The sequence below is a fragment of the Varroa destructor genome, unplaced genomic scaffold, assembly GCF_002443255.2.
Source record: "Varroa destructor unplaced genomic scaffold, Vdes_3.0 BEIS01000001.1, whole genome shotgun sequence".
In the NCBI taxonomy this organism is placed as follows: Eukaryota; Metazoa; Arthropoda; class Arachnida; order Mesostigmata; family Varroidae; genus Varroa; species Varroa destructor.
In genome coordinates, this window is record NW_019211454.1 from 34,856,193 (window position 1) to 34,882,954 (window position 26,762).

Here is a 26,762-nt window from a genome sequence, read left to right on the forward strand (position 1 = left end):
CTAGGTCAGTACATGTACTAGTAGAATGGCTCGTTTGCGCTGCTAAGCTTCCTGCTTCGTATACATACTCATAAATTGCATTTACACTTATCCAGAACTCAATGAGTAAATTGCTACTAAAAAAGGCATTATGTTAATACACATCGAACAAAATCAAACTGGCACCTTGTACTCGTCCAACGCCTTTCTCTGGAACAAGTGATCATTTTTTTTTTTATCTGAAAACTTTGTGGACGCGCTCAAGGAGAACAACAGCTGTGTCAGTCATCCTACCTCCTGAAATTGAGATCGCACATCGGTCTCCTAGGACCAACGAAAGCTTCGTCGCTAACAAGATGGCCGATCCAGTATGAAAGCAAAAGCTCGTTCAATATTAGGGTTTCCAGCTAATACTACGCGTCTTATCTATGACGTTTCTTCTGTTTGTTAGTAGTTTTAGTAGAATCCTAAAAGTCAGTTGTATCGACATCATAACCAGCGTAAAGCGTGTATATTAGGTCTGACATTGCCAGCGACGAACGCTATCATATAGAAGATAGGCACTATCATACATAACATAATTGAATATATTAACTGTCTTACATTCTTTTAGTACTTTTTTCACTAAAGATCTTTAAGAGAGAACGCTGCTTAGGAAGGCATATTTACCTGTTACGCTTTCTATATACGGATGAACGGTACTGCGTAGCGCAAGAGTCTATTACCTAAATTGGAAAGAGCATTCAATGTCATAGTTAACGACAGAGTTACGTCAACTCTGTCGTTCTTCTTTGTATTTAAGAAATCTATATGCGAAAGAGTTTACAGGCTTACGGGAGAATCTTTAGCTACCGACTGTTATTTATACACGCTTGGAGTGAGTGACCTTTGAGATGACTTCCGCAGTGAATGGAAATATATACGGATCCCTCTTAAATAGGCATAGTAAAAAAAATCGCTTTACATAAACAAGGATTGCAAACAATACACCTATGTAGGAAGAATTGTTCCGTTGTGTAATAAAATGCCAGCCAGCTTCATACCTATCCTATGAAGCGGGGTCATTCGTAGTTCCTAGACACCATTGAAAAAGTTCTTCTTATTAGAACTGGACGCAGTTAGTGTCTACCGAAGGCGGTCAAAAAGTGCTCGCAACTCATGCCTTATTTTATAGTTTTATAGATCTATTGCAGACTCAAAAATATATTTCAAACTTAACGCGTTGCAATGTCGTGGCAACGCAGAAAAAATATTGCTTTGACTAAGACGTCTCTACGTTTCACCTCTGGATAAAGTCACAATTCATTTCTCTTTGTTGTTATCAAAAAATCATCATGGTATATATACGCCTTCGTATTTCATGTTACATCACTTCCCTATTCTAGTTCGATGAAAGCTATTTATTTCCTAATCTTTTCGATCGCAACTATTTCATTCATTCAACAGTTGGTTATCGCATTATGTACATAAAAAAAAGACAGTTTACATTGAGATGTGAAATGACGTTTTTGAAAGAGCCCGCGTATGAGCGTATGTCTACATCCTGTGCTCTACCCAGTCCGGTTTGTTTTTACAATATCTGTGATTGAACTTCTCAATAGAGCTCTTTCCTTAACACTAGCTTCGGACTTTCTGATAGCACGTTTGAAAGCTTTTTGCGATTTCGTTGACGACCGATCTGCGAAGCGTTTTGAAGACAAAGATGCACTACTCGATGTACTATTATCCCTGGAAAGAGTTTTTTGGATGATGCCATGCCCGTTGCTATTGACGCGCGCTGTGCAGGTACAACTTATTTAAGCTGTACTTCGATTTGGATTTCGAGTTCGCAGTAGAAAATTTCTTTAACTAGTTATTAGATTTGTTATTGCACAGATTTTCGTCTGCTAACACTCCTATATAGGTATATACATGAGTGACACGTGTGCAATAAGCCGGTTTTGACCATCGTCGCTTTTTCAACCACTGAGGATCCACTTTAGGACGATGCTGTTAGATCGTCACTGCACAGTTTACAGACAGTAAAATGTATTGATTGGGGCCAAACGGTTGCGGACGATGACCAGAGCGATGCTGGCAAAAATCCTCGAGAAAAAAGATTGCACGAGGGAGGTAGCCATGTGTCGGGGCAGATATTCAGGTCTTGTTTGTTAGGTCGGCGCGATGGCGTTCTGTGAAAGTACAATTGCTGTTACTTTAGACTTTCCTCGAGTTATTTACTGTGCCCTCTCGTCATCCCGCCCCGTCCTCGGCCTCCACGTCCGCGCGAAGGTACCGGCTTCGGTGCAGTAGGCATATATCCGGCTGGAAGGGGTTTTGGCTTGGCTTCTTCGATTCGACGGAGGCGTTCTTCCTCTGCCAACCGTCGAGCCTCGGCTTCCGCTTCCTGACGCCTGAAAAAACAGCAGCAGCAGTACCAACAACGACATTTGGGTGAAAAATAGGTGAACGAAAGGAACATTTAGAGACCATATTGATGCTTACTCGCTTCGAAGCAGTGTAACGATACAGTTATATATATATATATATATGTGTATAGTGTAATCTGTACGACCTAAGATGCCCATAAGGATGCTAAAAGCTGTTGACTGTGTGCATCTCTGTATTGGAAATTAGACATCTTTGTATACGTATTTACTACAGTTGAATATTAATAATAGAAAAGGTTCGGAAAACTCATCAATCTCTCAATAATCTTGTCTTTGAGGAATACAATGTTTAGAACTTACCCTTATCGATTTGGTAACCTAAATAATCCTGCAATTCATTATTATGTGATTCTTCGAAAAGCTATGGGGTGAACCAGTCTAGGTAAATCTAGTTCCCAATAACCAATCTACTTAATTTTGTTGTTGGGTTTGCATCAGGAATCATCCAGTTCAGAATCAGGTGTATAATCTCACTTGGGTCGTTTTAATCCATCAAGTTTGAATATTTTGCTTATTTACTAAAATTTACTGGAGCCTATAGAACTAAATTTATTTTTCAAGATTACAAAGTGTCTTGCATTTCTATTTTCGTTGCGCCAACTCAGCCGAAAGGAAAAGGAGCGAAAAGCTCAGATGTATTACGAAACCGTACTTTATCTGGTTCTAGACCTTCTTCACGAGTTATACTTTACCCATAATAGCATTAGTTGTCGGTACTCTCATCAAAAGTTTCCCGCCTTTGTCCATAGTCGACCGTACCCCATAAGCCAATAAAAACAGAGGTCAATTTCTATTTTAAGAAACGCATTGTCTGAGAAGCTGTCACATATGTAAGCTCAAGTATTTGTCATCTAAACAAACTGCATTTGTGTGCAGGGATGACCAAGTTCCTATACAGTGCGGTGCACAGATAGAACCATTAAGTAAAACTTGTATAGCGTCCGCAACACCAGCCATTTCTTGTTTTATGCACATGATTATTTGAGTATAGCTAAACTGACTAGAGTTCTATTTTTAGCGTTGTCCTATGTCTGAACACGCACGCACGCATGCTCACCCACTGCGTTGTTTAAAGCCCATTCAACCGAGACATCGTCCTAACACAGTATAACTGGGTTGATCAATTTTTGACCCAGTATCCTATTTACGTAGCATATGCTTTGTCGCATTATTTGCCAGCGATCCAAGTACGGCATCGTGCGTGCACAGACGCAAGGACTCGCGACCCATAGTACAGTATGCTTATTCAAAGTTAGTACGTTCCATTTGTTTAGGCTTCAATTTCGAAATGATTTTGGTCCTGAATTGCTCATATGGCTATGGCCTACGCCAGCCTGTGAGCTTGCAGCAATGGCCATTATTTCGTATTATCTGTACGAAATTTACATCTGATCGATTCGTCGAATTGTCGCCGTGTGTGCGGGTGCTGAGGCGTGTCACGAGTCGAACTCTGTAGGCAGAAAGACGTAACTCGTCCTAAGAGGTTACGGTTCAAAAGGTAAGTCAAGGCTGAAATCATACGAGCGACTTACTCAATCGTCTTTGGCTAAAGCAGAAATGGTATAAATCCAAATGAACGTTGCCCGTTAGGGCTAGATCTTTTGAGAGATCTGTCACAATAAATGCTAGATCTATCCGCGACTATGCGTATCATGAAAGTTTTTGAATTTGAATGAAACGAGACACACTGACATTTTATTTCCGACACAAGATGATCTGTTCAAATGAGACTAGTTAATTTTGTAATGTATCTGGGTTGTAGAGAGGATCAAGAATTTCAGTTTACCTAAATAAGACACAACGATATCTTAGCCCACATCAGTTTATGTATTTCGATAGGGCCTACAGATGAAATCGGGCTTGAGTGCCGCTTGCGCAAGGTGCCTCGAGTAATTTCTATAGACCAAGGCACTGCAGAGATTATGAAGGTTCGTAACTTGTGTCTTTTGCCTAAAACTATCGATTCCAATTGCCAGCGTTTTCGAGCAAGCAACGCATCAATCCCACAAAGGGGGCAATTTGATTAAAAAAAGAAATATAAGCCAGTACCCTGTACGATATCGATAGAACGCGAGAGTGTAGTTGATAGTACACAATTAGAGAAATCGCAGTACGAAACTTGCATAGGTGAGACAGGGCTTCCAATCATACATTCAAATGGGCTATTATCATTATTATTTCAATGAGCTAGATGAAGAGATTTCCATCGTTCGGTATTGTGCAGACTAAGATGAAGTCTTCCTAACTACAACCGCTGTTGGCAGCTTGCTAGGCATCTCAAAAACACCATTCGACTTATACGATTACTCCGTTCCTATTATAATATATCTATTTGAAGGAGCTTTTTAGCGCTGCGCATTTCGAAAAACTCTGAAAACATAGGACTACCGCATTATTCAGCACTAATCCTGATCGTAAGCTTTACAGCAAAATACACCGACTGGTAATCTTTTTTCTGTCTTAATTCAGTGGTTTAGACTTTTAGTTATTATCAATTTCCACCACCGCAATCCCAAATGAATCTCTACTAGCGATATGAGCGTCTCCCTGCTATTCGTTGCAACGGAACTCAATATACTATAACATGACGAGCTTGACTCGCGCGTCAACGCAAACACACGAAACGTCGTATGTTAGAGTAGTAGCAGTGGTAAAATGAAAGGAAAAGGTGGTGAACGTTCGGAAGACGAACACGCGTACCCGAGCGCCGACGATCGAATGCTAACATTCTATGCGAGCTGCTGCTGCTGCTGCTGCTACTGCATCGAACGCCGTCGGCACATCTGCGACGCAAAAACCCCTTGTGCTTCGCTAGTAAACCCTAAAAAAATTAACCCTTCCTATAGTTCTGGCCATTGCCTACTCTATATAGGTTCAAAATTGGAAATTACAGTGTGACTGAGGGTAGACGGTGGCAGGTGCAAAATTCCGTAGAACTATTCAGGGGCAGCATGGCCTAGTTGGCTAATGCGCATTACTTTCAGCATGCTGCCATGGTAGACTTGACTACCAAGCATACTGCCATGTTAATTCAAATCTAGTGTGGGCAAAATTTATTATCAGATATTAATAATCAGCAAATTAAACAATTAAAAAAAATGAGGAGTTCAAGAAGTTACTATTGTTGAGATTAGCAGCGGGTTTGTTGGGAAAACCAGTCAGCAGAACCCACTTCGGTTAAATTTCTGGTGGGAGCAAATTTCTGCTACGACTAGTAAATATATGTTTTGAATCTTGCACTGTGTTGGCATTATTGCTATTATCACTAACGAAGGCTCACTTTTTTAATTCGATGGCGCGTCGAAAAAGCCAGTTCATGAAGATTTCCTTGAGAACGATGCAGATCCAGATCAACAGCATGGTGCCAAAGACGATGAGAGCCATAAATGTTTCGGTTACCGGAAGGATCCATTCACAAAGCGGAGGCTCCATGTCGTATTCGCCGTTCTCTAAGCAAGTAATTCGTTCAGGCCCCACCATCGTGAAGCCCTTCCAGCAGCTGTAGGTCACATTAACCCCCACGGGATACTCAGGAATGAAACCTGTTTTGAGCTGGCGTTCCCAGATACCCTCAACTTTCGACTTGGTTGCAGCAGTTGCTACGAATGGTACACCACAATGTATAGGAGGAGCTTTGCAGAGCACCTGCAGTTCAACGTTCGCTTTCTCTGCTTCGATTTTGCCGACCTTTTCCATCGTGTCGATATCGGTGTCGAGTTTAAATGTGGCACAACTTCGGTTGTCTGCGGGACACCTAAAGAACACTTCGATTTCGTCCTTTTTGACGTACGCAAGAAATGTATGAACAAAGTATTTTAGATTCGGCCGACGCATCACCTCCTCCCTGGAGAGTTGCTCAGCATGGATCGAGCTGCACATCAGAGCTGAGTTGTTAGCATTGAACCTTTTTGTGTTCAGATAGAAGCACATATTGTCCATTGTCGAGATAATAATGTCCTTATTATTTGGGTTGTAGCACAGTTTCGGTGGCATTGTATCGGGGGACAGTACGGCAATTGTGCAGATGTCGACGGTTACGGCTGCCACTGATGTCTCAACGAGTTTAAGATTGACCACCGTGCCATTTCCGTTACATACAAGCTGAAAGCTGTTCTTCCGCATCGGGACGAGAACTGTTACCGAATCGCACATGACCCGACCGGCGTCTGGGTCATCTTCGGTTGGTGTTTCCATCCATGCTTCCATCTCTATCTTACCCTGGCCGACAGCCTCTTCGTCAGCCAGAGTTTCAGGTGTTTGTCGAAAACGCACTTCGAGATTGGTGACCAATGCGCTTTCTAACAACGTCACATTCCAAATGTATTCAATCCCGCCGATGCTCTGACAATAATCTTTATCAAACGACTTAAGAATCTCGGCCGATCCATCTCGGTTATGTTGGATCTTGAGATCGTTTTTAACTGCGACAAGATTGTTGAGACACTGCGGTACTTCAGGTGGTTCCCAACGATCAGACTCTGTACACAGTCTGCGAGGCTCGCCGAATAGGACTTGCCCCTCGTCACAGGTATATTCGATAGAATGCCCTCGTGGAAAGCGAGTCCATGTCGCGTTGATTAGGCGTCCGAACTTTGGTGATCCAGGGTGTGGACATGAAGCCGTGCATTGCTGCTGTCCTACTGCGATACACCATAGTACTAACAGTGTGCGCATCGTTCGATTGCGTTTGGTCGATCTTCTCAGCGACGGAAGTCGCTGAGCTGATTTTCGTAGACTCATAAGTGATTCTGAGACGTTTGGGTGGGCTGCGAGACTGTAGCCGACCTTCGGGCAACGACTAGCGGGCCTTTAGCCAGTGAGGGTTCTTTTGTCGCTTTTGGAAAGGGCTAGACTGGGCAAGTGTGTGGCAAGCTTAAAGTAGTCAAGACCCAACTGGTACTAGTCGTTCTACCACAAAAAAATAAGGCAGGACCATCTGTTAAACCTACGCTAATGCAGAACAGAGATTGTTGACTCGCACTGCCAGCAGCTTGAGCTCTCACACCTTCATACGTACAGTCAGTCAAGCGATGTCATTAAATCTGTGTAAGCTTCAGCAACCCCACTTGCGAGGTGACAGCAGGGTTTGTCTGAGTACACGTTATACTTGTGATACGATAATGTTAATGAAATTTCAGAATCTGTACTTTAGCTGTGTCTGCATATTGGTTATTTCCGCATATAATAATAGATCAAATAAATTATTCAGCGTTGTGTAGTGACTATAGCCGCGTGACTAGACCGCGTTTTGGCGAGCTCAGAGAGTGGCGCGCGCGCCGTCTGATGCTCTTTTTACTGCAGAAAAGGTAACCGTTTCTCGCTTCATAAGCGACAGTATTAAACGAATTTGGCGGAGTTTGAAGTTAAAAGCTTTTTGAACTGAGCGCCTCTAACAAACGCAGTTCAGTCTGTAAATACCTTAGTCCTATAGCAACGTGTGAGTGTAAACCGGTTGAGTAAATCAAGGATAAACGAATTCACAATAAAAAAAATATTTTTTGGTCGCGAAAATCAGCGTTCAGTGGTTAAGGTTTTGTTCTTCGAAGACCACAGTGCTGTGCAAATTCATTGAAGGCTAGTGATGACATCAGGCAAAGAAAGCTTAAATGAAAGCATAACTTGCAAATGGTGCAAGAACAATAATTGAAGTGTTAAAGATCAGTGAGGAGGTGATCAGATGTCGTGACTCGCAGCACAACAACACATTACTGCAATTCACGGGGCTTTTTAGGAGAACAGAGCTTAAAGTGTAAGGTCTTTGACGGTCAAAACTGGCACTTTACATGTAGCGTAATACATAACTAAAATCCAAATACTAGGGATGTGGAAATTGATTGAAAAATGACTGCCTAGTAAAGTGATTCCAGGGCATGTAGAAATGCGTCTGATGTATTCTATGGGCATTTGCGGATTTCTAATTAACAAGAATCCGCCTGAAGCATAGACGAGGTATGGCTAATCTTTACCGCCAACCAGAAAGGCATTAGGCGTAAGAATAGCGTGATCCTGGAGGAGAATCAAATTCGGTGGTGGTTGCATTGAGTACGTTCGGACATAAGGTGATAGTAATACTTACAATGGACATCAGAAGCGTAAAATACTTTCCGAAGATGAACAATAGATGTAGCCCGCTAACTCGGGTTTCTCGAAAAGAAAAAAACTGTGGACACGGATAAAGGTTTACCGTCAGCCGTAATTCAGCACTAAATAGCCTGATAAGGTGATTGGGCTTTTAGCGAGAATCTTTTTATTTTATTTGGTTGCTTGTTAAAAAAGTACATGCTATAATGCATTTCTACTTTGAAACAATGCGATATCAAATCGTATATACAAGATACTTATGGAACAATTGAATCCTGTTGGATTTTTACAGGCCTAATAATTTCAAGCATTAGAATAAAAACTTAATGCCGTTTGTCACTGGGAAATAGCGGTTAATAAAACTTTATAATCGCCGTGTAATACATTGAATGACATGTGAAATTTAATAGGAAAGAAGTCACTTAGAAGCCTTCTACATTTGAAGTTTAACTGCTTGTATTTATTTTAAATATTAATATTCAGATATGAACGCTTTCGATCAAGCGTCAGGCGGAAGCACAGATTTGAGGCGACACGTTTATAACGTTTTACGTTAACGTATCCTTGACAAAAGGGACTTATAAATGAGAGCTTCGCTCGACATGAAGCAAAACGCTATCATGAACACAGTATTGAAAAATCATATTTAAGTCTTTCTTTTTATCTTTTAAGGATTTATGGAATTTCATTTGCTAGACTATGGCTTGTACGAATTCTGTCTTGATGTGTGCACTCATGCAATTTTTTAGCCCGACACGTGTTATTAATGACGAACGAATGAACAGATTAATGTGTGCAAAGATTGTGAATTCATTTAATGTGTAAGCAGACACCTATTTTTCCTTTTCATGTTATTAATGCATCTCCTTTTTTGCCTGTATGTCCGTCGCACTCGAGCTTTCGACGGCTCGATCTTTGTTCACCTTTCGTTTCATTCCACAGGCTTTGCTGCACTGCGCGGTACCGTCCCAGTCTCTCGTGCAGTGACCTCGTTTCGAATCAGCCGCCAATCGTCACCCATTCATGCCACTTCCCTGCGCACGACAGTCGCCCAGAATACATCCATTCGTTTAGGTTTCTCCCTCTACCCACACATGCGCTAGACAATGTGCAAGACACGCGACGGTTGGCAACCGTGTTTAACGCTTGACAACATCGCGCTGGCTGGCCGCCGAATAGGGCATAGCACGGCTTTTTACTAGCAGACGAACGTACAGCAACAGTAGCAGCGGCAAGCAGACATTCGACTTGTTATACTGTGTAAATAGCTGTCCGTTGCGCTACTGAGTAAGTAGTGCTCGGATAGTAGTGTTCTGTGGGTCTGTGCTTCGTTTTCTCCCTCGCTCTCGCAAGATCCAGTCCGCTGGCGCCGTCTGTGTCCGCTGTCTGTCTGTCCGTCCGTCCGTCCGATCGGTATCGGCCTGTCGTCGTCCCGTGTTGCTTAGTTAATCCATCGGTGCGGTCCATGGTGGCCAACGTTGGTTTGGCCCGCTCAATCGTTGGTCCGTTGTTTAGCAGTCGTAAAGATAGCAGAGTCGGGTGAGCTGTGGCCTGCTGCGCTCGCTGAGAACAGCGCTGGCGCTCGTTACAACGGACGACAGTACTAGCAGCAGCAGCCGCGGCGGTAGCAGCAGCAGCAGGCGGACTCCAGTTTGAGCAGCAAGCAAAGATACGACGATTAGTTGGCTAGGCAGTGTCATGGTCGTGGTGTAGTGTAGGACAAGACCTAGGAACCTCAGGACATGAGAAGAAGAGAAGGCAGAGGAGAATGATGTACAAGCGGTCGGGCAACCAATCAAAAACGGCAGACAACAGTAGGGACAAGTGGTGACGATGGTAGCAGCATTGTAGGAGATGCTGCTGCGACAGTCGTCAAGTTGTATGAGGTAGCTACGATAGGGGCTACATTTACAGTGTAGTCATGCGATAGGAAAGAACGGTGAACAGCGACTAAAAATAGTATAATCACCACTGAGTGAGCGTGTCTGTGCTGTTGTTGATGAACTGCTCCCCACCCTGTAAAAAGCACAAACAGATACGCACATCGTGTACGACTGGAACCAGCGGTCCGCGGGCTGATTGACCGAAAACGGTCGAACTCCTTTGGCCATCAAGAACACCAGCGTAAACAGAATGAGCTGGAGCGTTGCTGCTACTAGTAGGACAATTAGAACGGTTTGAGTATTGATCGTATCAGACTATATTTGTTCATATGATTATTCTATGTAACTGCTCTCTTTGTTGAGCTCTATGTGTAGAATTCTTCTAGAAAGTGGTCTACCTGGGGTACTCACCACTCAGACAACGTGACTTCTGCTCCTTCATCCTCATTGCGTAGCTATGACAACAATAGGCCACTTCTAGTACCAGTAGAGTCGAAAACAACTGTATGAAAGGCGGTCAGAAATTGAAGGCCGCAGAAAGTATCGCTCACCTATATACATATATAGGTGAGCGATACTTTGGTGAGCGATATATATATATATATATATCAATATCTCTATATATATATATATATATATATATATATATATATATATGCCTATTGTAAAATCACTGTCAACTAAACAGCTGCAGGCAGCACGATTAGTATATTTGTAAAGAAACACCAACTATATTATAAATGGTCTTCATTAGCGCGGAAGCAGCATCGAGTTATCCTTGTTATTCCGCCGGTTAAATGTTTGCCAGTGGTGCCACTTTTACCGTAGATTTCGCTCATTCGTATCTCCAGAGTCCTGTTTAGCCATAAACTCACTCGATCATTAAGCAAGGCCAATTATATCTGTCGCAAAGTCGCTACCCTTAATTCTCGATGGTTGTACCCCGTATATATTTTGCCGCCACTCAGATTTATGGTTGTTGTGCTGCAGTTTTTGCAGATGGCTGGTGAAGAGTAGTAAGTCTCTAGTAAATTATCGTGTTACTTTGCCAATAAAAATTAAGCAAAAGGAAGCAAATCGAGGTGCTGGCCGCCTCATAGTTCATTGCTCGAACTCAAAATCGAGTACCTGCAACGCACGCGAATTCTGAGATAGAAAGCCAGAGGGAACCAAATCAATACGTTTCCCATCGGACTGCACGAGCCACTTTTACCTACTCTCGTGTGTATGTCGTTTTTCAACAAACAGTCTGACCTCTGTAAAGCGTGCGTTTCCGCCATCGCTACTTTCATCACCGTTGGACGAAATATCATCGTATCTTGAGCGAATCGCGCCTGTGAGCAAAGATCGGGGAAAAAAGAAAAGCAGTTCTGCCCAATTAATAGCTATAAAGCCATTAGCTATTCCGCTACTGTTAACAGACATTATTGGCGAGGACAGTCGGTAACGGCGTTAAGAAGTACGAACCAAAGGTGTCTGAAGCTGGCGCCAAAAACGGAGCCATAGTGACCGATCGTTTCGTGAAACAGTTCTTTTGGAAGTACGATGAAAACAGAATTATAATGTTATAAACGACGAGTGAAGTGCATACAGAAGGTGATGGCTTTTATTTCGAGAAAGGGCCACGGAAAACTAGAGTTGCAGAATCAACGGTTGAAACAACGTCACCGATTCGGTTGATTGGTCGGCGACATCATCGTACTTCTACTACTACGTAAGTTACGTGTTGGCTAGTTTGTGTTAATTTCATTTGATGTGACTAAACGGGACTAAAGTAGATATGTATAAAAGTGTTGAAAAAAATTATAAATTAAGTAAATATTTACATTTCGATTATTACGTGTGATTATCGGGGATGCACTTGTCAACACTGAAAATTTAAACCTGAAGCACATGCTCAGATATTCTGCTAACATTTGTGTAGATTTCGGACGAATCAATCGCCAGACCCCGAGAACCGCACCTAGGATGATGGACTAATACTCGTAAGGAAGTACATATGAATCTTACATAAGCAGAGCTGCTGGCCAAGCCAATTTTGCTGAAACAGACCAGTGTTGCGCGTATTGACGACGATGTGGTCCGATAGGAGCTTGCGATAAAAAAAAACAGCGTTGCGTTGGCGTTAAGCTGCTTAGGTCTTGCAGTGTCAATGGGAGAAAATGATTTCTGAGTAGCTTAGCATTTCATACTGTTGTTAGCTGCTGTTGGTTCTATAGAACATATTTTCTGGAGAAGATAAACGACGATAAATCGAATTTATAAATTAATGCGGTTGTGTACAGTGGTAGTGAAGATGGTGCGCAATTGAACCACTCATTGTTATAGCCATATTCTTAGTTTCTTAACTATTAAAAAAATATTCCAACTAATTTACTCGGAAGTTCCTTATTTAATGAAATATCAAATAAAAATATCAATTAGCCCAATAAATATAGCGTAATCTTTTTAGAATAGTAGTATCATCCCAATAGTAACCCACAGATTCTTTTCTTTTTGCTCTGAATGGCCCTTCTCACCTATGATAATAAGCCGTCGCCATTTTTATCTCGATTCTGGAATCACTTAACGCATGACTGAAGCGTTTGCAGTAAAGGAACCGCAGGCCGCCATTTTGATGGCCAACGTCAGTAGAAGGAAGCACAACTGCAACACTACTCAAGGCAGCGGCAACAACAACAACTTTAACCTTGCGATTAACTATTTATTACGTACAGTGGTATTACTACTGCTGCGATCTGGCGACAACATACTTAGCAATAATTGACATTAGTTAGTTGTGGCGATGTTAGTTGAGGAAAATCAGGCTCGATCGATGCCTTGAAACTGGTCGTTGCTTGTTCGGTGTTTGCTTTCTCACCCTCCGATTCCCCCTGCCGCCGCTCTTGTTCTTCAAATCTTTTGATGGTCGATCAAATGCCGACTGTTCGTCCTCGGTCGGACACATTCGTTACCGTAAAAGTCCGTGGCGACATATTGAAATCCTATTACAGGTAGGTTTCCGTTAAAGTATTTTTGCCCCCGTTGTTTCGGCCTTTGCGGCCGCTCAGCCATTTGAAACGGTCTCCACCGTCGCTGTCGGCCCCACCAACTCTGGCGGACGGCAAACTATAAAAAACCCACAATGCGACAGCGACGTGTGGCCGTCGGATCGGCGATGGACGCGAGCAGCCGCTGCTGCAGTAGTAGCAGCAGTAGTAATAACTGTGACGGGGAATGAGCCCTCTTGTCACCAGCAAGCGATTGTTTGCGAAGCAATGAACAAACAAACGAGGTATACTATTACGTGAGATGTCCGCGCTGCCTACCAGCGTCGCTCAAGCGTCCCTCCAGAAGCCTCGGCTCAATCCACCCCAATATGGAAATTGCTTTTGTAACCACTGAGATGTATTATTCTACGTACTGGTGCGGCGGTGCGAATGCTATGTCCGGCTGAGCGACACAAGTAAATGGATGACTTATTATGTGGCAGCCGAGTCACCTTCGATGATGGCGGAGCGTGCAGTCACTTCCAGCAACTTAACGACAGGCCGACCAAAATGAAAGGAAGGGATCCACAAAGATCAAATAGAGGGAGGAGAGAGAGCAAAGGGGAGCAACATTGCTATGGCCATCGCTTAGAGTCATTCCGTCGCTGGAGCCAGGCTCAAGACGTTCGGACAGTGATGCTGTGTCATTGACGTATGTTTCCGTTCGTTGTGTGTGGGTGTGTGTTCATACATCTACCGATGCTGTGCATGGTCATGTTATAGGAATAAGCAGGTACATACGCAGAAACCAAGTCGGGCTTTAGCAGTTATCACGTATGAGCTTTTCGTTCGTATCTGAGCATATACATACAGATAAAGGGTTAAACTAACCGTCGATTTTGACCGTTACCAACAGACAACTATTGTATTTAACGGGTTGAACCACTAGTAGACTGTGAGATGGCGCTATTTTGTCGCGACGTGCTATAACGTTACCGTGCTGAGCCCACCAAGAACTGCATTCATGCATTGTAGAATGTGACACAATTTGAAACAAATCATCCTAAATCAACAAGTCGAAAAATAACTTCTCGAAAAAGATCGCATCATGCTCAACTATTTTCTTTAATATAAGGTTAAAGAACAGACGGACAGCGTCTCCACCGCTCTCGTCTCTCCATGTTCCATTGACGGCACATTCCTTCGACTGAGTTTCTGTTCTTCAATGCCTTTCCTGAATTACCTGTGTCTCACGACTCGTCGATTCCTTCATTACTCCAGTTTTTCTTCTTTGCCCGCCGCTATTGGACGACATTGCCATAGACCGCCCTAGTCTGTACGGGTAACAGGGGCAGGTCCAGGGACTTCACAAAGGCTTCGTTGCTGACGCTACCGATATCTTCTCGGTGTCTTACTGCCGCTGTCCCGGTCACGGTTCGGCGAGCTGGCTTTATTGCCGTCTTGCTGCAAATATAGACAGAGAAAAACGCTTCATTCGATGCTGATAGATCTCCTCGAGTTGCTGCAGTTACTTTTTCCTCGAAAAAGCGACAACGTTTGCTTTTTCTGAGGAACAGGTAGCGTCGATGAGAACTGTGTCGAAGTCGTTAAAGTAAAGCTGTAAAGTTGTTCGCAGAGCGAGGGATCCTGAGAATATACCTTTTTTGCTTTGTTTTTATTCGCTTGTCCTTGGATTGCGTTCATTGACTCTCCATTTTTCTGTTTCTTATTGTTGTTGTCATTGTTGTTAGCACAAATCGATCACTTTGAAAAGCAGCGAATGTCATTGAATAAATGTCTGTCATCACCAGTTCTCCCATACATATATCGATGACTACGCGGCTGCTACTAGCACGACCGGCCTCACGGCCACGTCAAATTGACATCGTATTTTCGACATTTTCTTCGACCTTCCAAGCTCGAACAGAACGGTCCATACCTGTCCGGTTAGAAGAGCCTTCCTAACATGGGGCCAGCGGGCCGCCCGCACACTCACACGCGCACATACTCTTCTAATGCTTTATATAGCATAGGCGGACATAAGCTTTCCACTGCCGGCGCATTGGCAGCCAAGTGACCGTTCACAGATTAAATTGACCGGCACACCTGCGATTGCTCAACCGTCGCCGCGCTGGTTTCGACTGCCACTGTAGCCGTTGAGACTCGTCGTCATACACATTATCGTATGCAGAGAGACCTATACTAGCCGGCATTTCTTAACTGACGCGCCACATCAGAAGCTACCGGTGGTCGACCGTCGCAAAATATATTCCGATGTTTAGAGAGTAGCATGTTCGCTTGAATCATTGCTAATTCTGGTGTTTCTCACCTGCGGGGGCTGCTGTCAACTCCTCGATAAGGGGCGCTAATGGCGTGGAGGACACTGCCGGAAAAGAGACCACTGGCAAGGTGACGTTACTGTCGTTACATCGAGGACCCAATATAACATCGAAATGCTTTGTTGTCTATGATAATCATTGTAGAGGTACCAATAGCATTAGGTGACATTTTAAGAGATATGAACACCGAACAAATTTGACAAGTGAATTCTGTTCTGTTTGACAATATCCTTTGCCAGCGTTGCTCCTGGTTTGACAGGTCGTTGAGCTTAAGGTTTCCATGGCGACGTGGCCTGGTCAAAATGAATTAGAATGTTGGTACAATTTTTAGGGGAAAACTGTTGTCATTCGCTCCGTCATTAGTGCTGTAACTGCAGATGATTTTTACGCATCTCAGACATAGGCAGTGACTCGCCAATGTATTTTCAGATGAATCAATGAACCTAACGCTTAATCTCGGTAGGGCATAGGTATAGAAAAATGTTTAGTGGACCGAAATCAATTTACAGGGCAGACGCGTGTGTTAACTAGTCAGACATTGCGCTGAGTAATTTATTAACCGACGCATAGCTGTAGCTTATTGAAATCTTCAAATTTTGTCGTAAATATTGTATTCCGAAAGGATTTATCCAGCCGGTATATGCATTTGATGGCAGCACAATTTAGGTTACAGATTGGACTTTTGCGTCCGAATACATTGTATTACCGATCCTTATTCAAGTTTCAGAGGGTGCAAGTCCGCCACGATTCTGACTAGAAGCATCGACGTGCACGCATTCGGAAGAACAGGCGATGCAACGCACACTCATTATTGTCATGCCAAAACCCATTGCGTAGCAATGACTGTCGCGGGTGTATGGTGTTGAAGTCTACTGACCAATAACAAATTCGCGTTCTCTAATAACCCTGATCATCGTGACTTAGGGACAGTGAAGTCATCAATGCTATTTATTTCTAATCTAATTTATATGCGCACCCGACCTAGTCGTTTCGTTTGCGTACAGTCAGAGTGATCGTTAGTCATCGATGTAGAACGCCCAAACTGCGCATGAAATATAACAGACGATGAGGCGTTTGTGGCTGTTGTTAAGTGCTGTTAAGTATTTGTGGATCTCACGAAGCAAGCGTGGAAGCGCCATCATATGAGAACAGTTTTACTCTACGAGTGAGCTTACCACAACGGAAGTTGTTCTGCTGATACCGGTCGTGAAGTTGGTGGACATCATTGCGCGCACTTTTCAGCCTCTGCTTTGTCTTCTGCAGAAAGCTTTCATTAGTTCGATCCCGTAGAACAACTAACTCATTCAGCCATCAATCATTAATAAGCGCTAGGCTTATCATTCACAAAAAATATCAATGTGGAAATGCTTCCCGATTAATACACGTTTAGATAGCAGAACCTTACTATAGGACTGAATTCCGCGAGGCCTGACTTCTGCGACACGCAGATACAAACCGCGCACCAAAAGGCGTCAGATTCGATCTCTTAGCACAGGATAGAAATAGCAAAGGCTAATTATGACGAGAAGAACGTACAGTAACGCATTGTATTAGTTGTGAACTTTTGCCTTTGACTTGCGTCAAAGGCTTGCGTTGGCAAGCCTGAAATGAAAATCTGTTGCGCATGCGTTTGGCCTTTCTTAATGCCAAACGATGCTGTTATTGCTGCACCTATTAAACAAGATATTATGTTAGAAGTAATGTACTGTTTCCTCAATTGTAGGAAACGCTCGTGCAGAGCGATACGGCAACAAACCACGATGCTTCGCGGCATACCCGGAGATGAGTGTGGACGCTCGCGTGATGTTCAGGTGCAATACGGATAATAGTAGGTCTTGACTCAGATAGTAAGATAAGCGTGAACAACTAGCAGAAAAATACAATATTTTTATTGCATCTAAAAGCACGTCTAGGAAAAGAGAGTAATTTTGGGCTTAGCTCAACATGTATGTTATGTGCTTGTATATTGTACGGAATTTGTATTCTGGACTTGAGCCTACATAGTAACATATAGGATAAAACAGTTCTAGCTAGAATGGTGGCTCACGGCGACTTCTTTTAGCCAGAATCAGTCGGTTACGCGTACGGAACACACCACACGGTTAGCTTTGAATAGCCGAAGGCTTGTGTCGACACGTCATAGCTTAATTAAAACATATTTTAAGTAAGTACATAGTGATTTATAACGGCATGCATCCGTTTTTGCTTTCTATTCATTATCATTACTACTGTAACGCTATCACCTGTCTGTGTATGTATCTCTGATCGACATATTGTGCGATTCGATAACAGATAAGCAAGCGAACGAACAACTGGAATGGCTTTAGCTTTGTCGTCGAAGAAAGGAGGGGTCTAGCTAGCAGAATGCGTCAAAGTTAGCTTATCCATTTGTCGACGCAGACGACGTAATAACAAAAGGAATAGCGTCAGTCTGTTAGATAAGCACAAAATTTCTATCTATGTGAATATTTCTTAGTTTCAAGCGCACACGTAGACGCACAACGGACCCAACAATATTTGTAGTTTGATATATTACGTACGTATGTTTTTTATTAAGACTGTTACCTGCAAGGGCGGTTCTCTAATAGGCGTATGCGACGGCGGCTCGATAGCTGCTACAACTGCAATGCACGACACTGAGATTCATGACTGTGACTGTGTGTGAGGGCGACAGTCTCTGTTCTTTATTGGTCTGCAGAAAGAACATCGTGTCATTCTCTCTCTCTCTGTCTCGCTTTAATGTTTGTCGGAGTGATAGCGATTGTATCACTGTGTAACATTAACAACATCGTATGTGTCTGTAAACATGAAAGTAGGTAAGTTTGCTATTTAGCACAATAATGTAGCCTAGTTAACGAAGACCAAGCCCGCAACTAATTATCATGTACAACATAAACAGCCAATTCTATTGTATTGCGTTCATTATTAAGTAATTATAGTTTATTGGCGCCTGACTTCTTATCAACTGGCAGGTAGTTTTGTTGCAACGGCGGCAGCGGCACGGTCATTCCGTTCACGTTATACCACAACAAGATTACGGGGAACGCTAACGGCTAAAGATTAAATAACGTTGATAGCGAAAACAAGAGCGGAACTTGTAGCAGCATAACCCATAGCGCGCGCAATCTTGGCTAGGTTTTTCGGCGCTGCCGTTGCTCCTACATGGCAACAGCGGAAAAATCAAGAGCGCCACAGAAACAAATGCAAGTGATTCTATCTGACCGTTCTCTCTTTCCCAAGAAGTGAGATCACTCAGTATGTATACGCTAAAAGCGTCCCATCTCTGGTATTATTTTAAGTCTACTGTTACTGCGGATAATACAGAGTATAGTATTTACGATTATCACACAGAACTAGGGAATGTAGCTTACAAAAGTGTTTGATTGTCAGCTGGAGTTCAAAGCTATCCATTCCATTGCCTTGCCAAATGATTTTTGATCGGCCTGCTGGCTTGTCACCATTCTGCTGCCGGCGCCATCACCGACGGCGCCGCTATCGCCTGCCTGCACCGTGGCCTTGTCGGAATAGACGCGGCCGTCCCACTACAATAATAACGATAACAACAGTGGCAGCCCCTAGCTTCCAAAGGGAAACTATTGTTGCAGCTTCTAACCGTGAAAGTAGTGCTTCGCTGGTTACTATTTTTCAACGGTTTTTCTCTTTGAGCCGAATGCACCATAAACGTCACGAACTGACTGCTGCATTGTTGTGGCGACGCTCGTGGAAGGCAAAGCTTTTGCGTGTGTGTCTGCTGGCTGCTTTCTACAGGTTATATGGCCAGGTAGGTATGTAATGCATTGGACTGCATTAGTTCGACATCGCGGGCATTTCATCGGCGTTCTAATAGTTGTTCTAATAGGACGTGAGTTTAAAGTAGGTTTAAGCAGGCGCAGCTGTTCGTGTTATTATTGCAATTCGTTGTCATGTCCTGATAGTTCAGATACGACGTTAGGACACAATTTCTGCTCGGTGCTAAACCTACTCGAGTGTACTTTGTTTGGGCGTATTGTTTATTACAGCTCTATTCAAATCTCTTCGCAAATCATCGTGACACCGCTACTTTGTTACTTTGTGATATACTCACATTTTTTTTTTTACATATTTTAGTTTATTGTCCACCGAGGAGCAACCTACATCATTTTGATTCTGCCCTCGTTAAATGCACTTGTTTAATTCTATAGTAGATCCGATGTAGTCCAAATATAGAAGCATTTATGTCAATCTACACATTTAAATTCTAACATATAGGTAAGCTTTATATTTCGGATATGTTAACCAAAATTGCTCGTGAATTCATTATTGATCAAGCTATTGGTGATCCTTACTTTCATGTAAGCGTTTCCTCGCTATGGTTCGATCTATCAATGATATAGGCGTTAAGAGCCTACTGTGCTCGACTAACGGTGGTATTACTCAACACTGTAAAATTTCCATTTTCCAGGAGTTCTCTCCTTGTTTTTAGATGTGCTTAGTTCCTCGTTTAACGCTTATTTCACCCTGTTTTACTTTTAATGTGAAACAAACAGCTGCAGCCGATGAGCGCAGCTGCAGCACGTAATCGAAGTTACCGTTTGATCTAAACGGAACTTTAACGTTCGTTCAAGTCAAAATTACAGCGTCGAGTTGCGCGCCGTGCGCTAATTTAACTAGTGAAGTAGAACACATCATAAGCAGCTATTTTGTACAAGCTGGAAGCTTTTGACCAGATGTCTGAAGACGATAAATATAGCGAAGAGTTCCGAAATAGCATTAAATAAAAAGGACAAATAATTGCAAGAGGACTAAAGAATCTAGAGAGGATGCAAGTGGATAGATATGAACCTGTAGCTCGGCCTGTCTTCACAACTACGCTTTGTACAACCATGTATTGATACCGTCTGTTAGCTTGGGTTGTCAGTAGCCATATTTATGTAGGCTTTGATACGAGTTCAACAATATCTAGGTTACTATTTGATTGCCCAGTAAGTTAATGAAACAGCTGAGTTTTCGTACTGCAATAACTCTCAGGGCACTCAAATGACCTAGTCTATTTCCCAAATAACAAACACTGAGCGAGGATTTGTTCGTACGATTTAGCTTGCTTTGTTAGCGCGATACACATTAAACCAGCTCAAACGCTGCCTAGTGGCTTCTTGATGCACCTTCCATTGATTTCATGAATAGATGAGCTGAATCAATGAATTCAGCGATCACTTTCCATTGAACGAAGTGGATGTTTAAAACATTACTGCCGTTCACTGATTTCATTTGGAAGAATTTGTTTACTTCATTAGTAAGTGTGATGAATAGAAGCTGTTATCAAAAAACCCTTTACCCATCGGTTCTACATTAATATTCGGGTTTACGTATCTATAGAAGTCTCTTCAAGCAGTTTCAGTGTGGGACCATGTGCGACGGACGTCGGGCCATTTCTTTTCAGTTGCTTCGAACCTGTAGCAATGTGACCTATATTTGTTTTGTTTAGATGGGCCATAGAGGCTGACGGTGCGGACCCGTAACCCCCGTATAATCAAATAGTGAATGAAAGTAGGTACAAACAGTGGTCACTAGCAGCTGCAATAACTACATTTTTTTTTATTGAGCAAGCCTGGAAATGAAGGAAAAGAGACAGTACAGAATCATGAGTCAAGTTTTCCCTAGAAATGAGAGGGCAAATGGTGGGTTGGCAAGTAAACTCTGGCCAAAGGCTACCAGACGCCATTACTTTCTAGCTAGTGAATATAAATCTATTGACTGCCACGCCATTATTTGCATCATTTTCTACTTCCAGGCGCAGATGATGATTGATTGATGGTCATCGCCGGAAACGTCACGCAGCTCATGGTCGACCTTTGGTCGAATCGAATTCTGTTTTTACAACCGGACATAGCTTACTTATTAGCTTGATAGCAGATATAAGTAGCGGTAAATCTTCTTTTCGGCTTCCTTCTTTGCAAGAGACATGCAAGAGATTCGTTCCGGAAAGGAAATAACCGACTTCTAAGCTTTCAAGCGTCCAACGCTCAGATCGCCTTCGCAGACATTACTTTTCCAAAGCTCTAGTAAAACTCTGCTAGATCTGCCGATTTATAGACTCTCAAGATCACTAAACGAAATAGGCCATAGAAAAAAACTCGGCCTTCTGCTTGACAGCGGCAAATGTTCAGGACAATAGAGTAGCGAAGTCATCTTAGTCTCTGACCGTTATTTACTGTGTTCATTAGTAAAACAGACAAAAGAAGCGTGCAGCCCAGTGGTTGTATCGCTATTACGATGTTATTCAGTCTGTACTTGTGTAATGGAATACGCGAAGAATATCCAGGCGTATAGTCTGTCTATAAATGAGGAATGTGGTAGGGCTAGTGGTAGATCCTAGATTAAAAAACCCCGTGGGCGGCAACAATGTACAGGAACTAGCAGTAAGGAAACGGGAAGGTGAGACGGAATTAAAGTGACGCTTTGGGATCTGTAGGCTTAAAGCTTGTAGTGCCATGATCTGCTATAGGCCATAGATCGGCTATAGGTCACCCTAGAGATGGCCCCCTTATGAGAAACAGAAACAAAACAAAAAACGAAGTCTGTAGTCTACTTAAATGACACAGTTCAGGAGTCGTTTATAAGACTTTTTGCGCGCTCTTTTTCGTTTTCCGCAAGTAGAAGAATTAAATAAGCCGAACCAATGCAGAAGTAGCGCAATAGGATACACATGTCATTCAAGTCGACAATACAATAAAAAGCCAAGTTTATGTATGAGCGAGATGAAAGGTGGTGGAGGTGCGCCTCTTGTTAACGCTTTCTTCTTTTTTTTTTTTTAACATATTATACCATATTACAGTTTCTAAATTATAGAGCTCGCTTTTCGTATCTGGTTGGTTCATATGGATAACCTGGCTTTGTTTCATATAGAAAAATTAACGTTCGAGATAAACGAAAACGAAGCTAACAAGCTGTCGCTGTATCACGAAAATATAATTTAATTGATATTTAAAACTTTGATATCGCTGGCGACAAGTTAAATTCTCTCCTCTCGCAAGGTCGGTATGCCGTCGTAGTTCTATTACGTCAGTGCCTGTTTTTATAACACATACTCTATGCACTTCTCCATCGACAGCGTCGTCGAGTATACTCTGTGAACTCTAACGTGAATCCAAATGCAGTGAATGTCTTAACCATACCGATGCGGCGTGTTCAATAATGCCAGCAGGTCTTCATCAAAATTTCACTTCGCACTATATATATAAGATCGTCTAGCTCTTGCCATTTTTAGTTGAAGACCCTTATGACACGTGTGTGTCCAGCTATAACGTTGTAACAGCGACATGGTAGTACGAATTACGGTGTATTAGGCAGGAATGTATCATACAATAGTGATAGGTTTAGATCTTATGGTAATGAAAAAGGGCGACAATTGAAAGGGTGCGACCTGTCCTACTGTAGGTCTTCTTTTCTCTGCGAAAGCTGTTGTTGCAATTTATGACTAATTACATAGCGACGAGACTGGTAATAGTTACATAGGAATATGCTGATGAGCACTGCAACTGCAATTGAGTCCTATTTATCATCGTTATATCACTATTATCATCGTTTTGTCACGTTGATCATTTTCTCCTGTCGAGTTAAACTATGACGACGTCCACCCTGATGGTCTGCGGACTCTTTTCACTGATTGTTTGATTGCTAACCATTCATAATGCGTACAGTCGAATCTTCTCTTTTTACCTCGTGACGCGCCGCTGTTCTGACTGCGATCAAAAGGATAGCTGAAGGTCAGCGAGATTCAGGCCCTACAAGTGAAGAATTAAGCTGTTTATTTTCGTCTAACGTTGTCTTCGAAGCCGCCGGTCGTTCGCTTGCGCTCATCTGACCAAACATCGAGTTCGCGGCTACCCCTGATGCCGTGTGTTTATTCGTCAAGGGCACCTACTGTCCTCGTTGATGAATGCGCTTTCGACTTAGGATCTGTGCTCACAGTCAAAGTTCCCGTTCGAGGCTACCTGCGGAAATTTTGTCAATTATTGCTGTCAGTCCCGTTCTGTCGTTTGTTCAAAAAAAAATTGTTTACGAACACTAGACATTTGTAGGCCATTCACGAACCGAGCTGCTAGTGAAGCCATTCCCTTATTAAGCTTCTCTTCAGACTCTATTAATAGAGTCTGTAAACTCATCTTTGAATGGTTTGTTATGATACCTTTTTCGAAAGACAAAATCACTTTTGAGCAAACTGCTTTACCGTTGCTTTTGTTAGCAAAGAATGATCTTTTTTTCTCTCATTCTCTGCGTCACTACTTCGCTCATGGTATTTGAGTGACTTTGGCAGTATCAAGGAGAGCGACAGGGTCATTAAAGGTGATGTCATTCTTTCTATGATATGCATACCAAAGCAGAATGCTTTTGACGACCTGTCAGCTTTCTGTCCTCTGTGATGGCGGCTTTTTTCGAATTAGGTCAACCGTATGGTTGTTGAAGGGAAATCTACCGGCCTTAACTCAAACCGAAGAAATGGGCATAGTAAAATAAATGTATAGTGCTATTTTGCTTATGAGCTGGGTAGTGTTTATACTGCAAAATGAGTAACGTATTACAATTATAGTCCTGCTTTAATCTGATTCTCCCTCAAGGCATGCCTAAAGATGCCTGTGAGGTCCCGTTGAGATGGTTGATGTATGGCTCTGTCCAACTATCACTGGAATATAATTCGGCATACTGGTTTTGCATCTGGTATCGACACGATGTGAATAGAAATGTGGTTGTTTACGATTAAGTGGGCAGTTTTTGTGCAAAAGTAAAATTGCCTAGAGGAGAAGCATTTTATAAAGTGATGGCGTAAGGTTCTTGTCATTTATATTACCTTTCTCGTGCCACTATATGTGTCTATACCAAGCGTACCATTTAAACCTTCGCATCATGGCAAGATGTTTTGAAGTGGTAAAATTTTCCTTCAAACATCCCGTGATCAACGATTTATCTCAACGTTACTCTGTGAAACCAGTGAAGTACTTCACTTCTAGCGAATCCGATAGAATTTAGTTTTTTTTTTCACAATCTTGCTGTTTATTAGGCGTTTTGCTAAGAAAAAATTATGGAATCGAAAATGGGATTTTTGCTTATTGATTGTGCCCGGTCGTATTTACGTAACTACTCTTTTATCTTCCATATAGATAACTCATTATTATTCGCGATATAGATATCAATTTCTATTTATACAATTATGTAAGCGTATGTATCGGCATGCTAATCAAAGAGCGAATGTAAATGTCTTTTTTTAAAGTTAAAAATTAAAAGTTGGAAAGAAGTTGACAAAGCTACCTATCTATATAATTCTCATCTATATATATATCACACAACTGTAAATTTGTAAACATTGTCGAGCTGTTCTGTTTATAGTCTGCTGTCTTTGCACCAGCCAGGAGGCTCTGTCCTATAACAGACGTTAACCGTGACGAGCAGATACACGTACTGAAGTTTACATACAAACTCTCCGAACATTTTTTCATCAACGCTGTTTCGTAAGTTTAGTATTATGAAAGTTATAATCTTCTCTAATTTGTTTGCTGCTTGTGATGTGGTGGCAGCCATTAAGGTCGTTTCGTTTGGCGATGAATATGATTACCATTAATTCAGTCGAGTAGCGATAAAAGAAATTGCCTGGACAAAGATGTCTACCAACGCAGAGTATGTGGCGTTCGTGAACAACACTATCATATATATTATTGAGTAAATGAACGTTTCTGCATTGCCGCTGCTAATGTAGTGGGTGGAATGGTCCTCGACTGGTTTCATATGTAGACGCATAATTGTACACGAGGCGACTATCCCATCGTAGAAATGCGTAGAGGCATTTCACGGTATCAATCACCAGCATATCGTCAAAGGTCCACTTTTGTCTCTGCGAGCCTCAGATCGTTCGAATCGACTACGTAGTAGCGTATGACACAAATATATGCAGCATATATTGCGTACATTATATATAGGACCTTGCTGCCATTAACTCTGTAGTGTTTAAGAATCGTATCATAAAGAAACACGTGCATGGGCCGGGCTCGTTTTCATACGGCGAAAACAGTTTTTCTAAAACGCTGACCTATTTTGCCCCACATATGTTCATGGCACAATATATATATATATATCACGCGGTGAAATGCTAATTCTAGCTAATTTCTAATGGTGTCGTACGGAGTTTGTGTAAGAAGGTTGAATACAAGCGGAATGGGAAGAGTTAGTGCTTTTCGAGTATTTTCTCGCATCTAAATTGTACTGCTTATATCCATCGCTAGCTACCACTGCTAACAGCTTTCCAGGGAAATGTTCAACGCGTGTCCACAACGTGCTTTTTTTTCACTAGCTTGCGGTATAGAAACGAAAAGGGATAACACGTTTAACGTACAACCGCTACTGATCACCAGTCTATAATGAACTATTAGCTTGGTTGATCACTAAATTCAATAGCCATTGTGTTTCGTGCTTCATATTGTATTCTGATTCCGTTTAGCATTGTCACTGCGTGGCTATTCTATTGGTGTTAGGGACGCACGAAAACACGTTTTCGACACACCGGTCTCCGTGTCTACGAGCTGAGTGCGACGTTCAATCAGCTGCCTGTTGACCTTAGTGGCCTGCCGCGCATGGGGGCCTATTTGCGAAGCAAAGCTGTTAAAAAGGCCGATTGGAACCGTTATACGGCCGCAGTGTTAGCAGCGGCTGCAGAACTTCTCCCGTTACAGTGACAACAGTCAATGTAGGTTCACGTAGTGCAACCTCACTTTCGCTGCGTCCTTATCGTCTTAGTCGTTACGATTCTATCTTCTCGAAGTGCTCCGCCATAGTGAGGAAATCTGATGCAGCAATGGCGCCATGGCACAGCTGTTACTGGACAAGCGAGAAAAGCGTTGAATGAAAATCATTTTGTCACCTTTTGCTTAAATAAGCGAGGGTTACGTTAAACTATATATAGCGCTCATAGCGAATGGGAGCATACTGTGACAGCTGACAACAGTAAGACGAAGATTTGCAGCTCGATACATTCCGTTCTACGCGAACAAATCCTTGATGGTGAACTATACACTTCTTCTAAGGGTAATAGACATAATGTAGAAACTGGTGCAT

General features: G+C 42.4%; 2 protein-coding genes across 24 annotated transcripts in view; one reads left to right on the forward strand and one right to left on the reverse strand.

Moving 5' to 3' along the window:
- Positions 1–726: 726 nt before the first annotated feature.
- LOC111250207 (uncharacterized) lies at positions 727–7,217 on the reverse strand. Its single transcript, XM_022805079.2, has 2 exons — positions 5,689–7,217; positions 727–2,372 (listed from the first exon to the last, which is right to left on the reverse strand). Exons 1-2 carry the CDS (start codon positions 7,146–7,148, stop codon positions 2,192–2,194), a joined length of 1,641 nt encoding a protein of 546 aa, XP_022660814.1. The 5' UTR covers positions 7,149–7,217; the 3' UTR covers positions 727–2,191.
- A 2,429-nt stretch (positions 7,218–9,646) lies between these two features.
- Positions 9,647–26,762, forward strand: part of LOC111243171 (uncharacterized) — a 59,528-nt gene continuing 42,412 nt past the window's right edge. For 9 of the 23 annotated variants that reach the window (XM_086983191.1, XM_022788329.2, XM_022788339.2 and 6 more), the window contains exons 1-2: positions 11,363–12,086; positions 17,404–17,508. The gene's annotated coding sequence lies outside the window, so the exon portion shown is untranslated. Of the gene's footprint in view, positions 10,665–11,362; positions 12,087–14,119; positions 14,135–17,403; positions 17,509–19,309; positions 19,462–26,762 lie in introns of those variants that run through there. The other 14 variants (XM_022788330.2, XM_086983225.1, XM_022788334.2 and 11 more) reach the window with 8 other exon arrangements.

What these genes read in the sequence shown, in the direction of transcription:
- LOC111250207 (XM_022805079.2), bottom strand. Translation starts at nt 7,148, where the DNA reads ATGAGTCTACGAAAATCAGCTCAGCGACTTCCGTCGCTGAGAAGATCG. An exon ending in CGCGCCATCGAATTAAAAAA is followed by an intron (nt 2,373 to 5,688) that starts GTGAGCCTTCGT and finishes CTGTTTTTTCAG; the next exon opens with GCGTCAGGAAGCGGAAGCCG.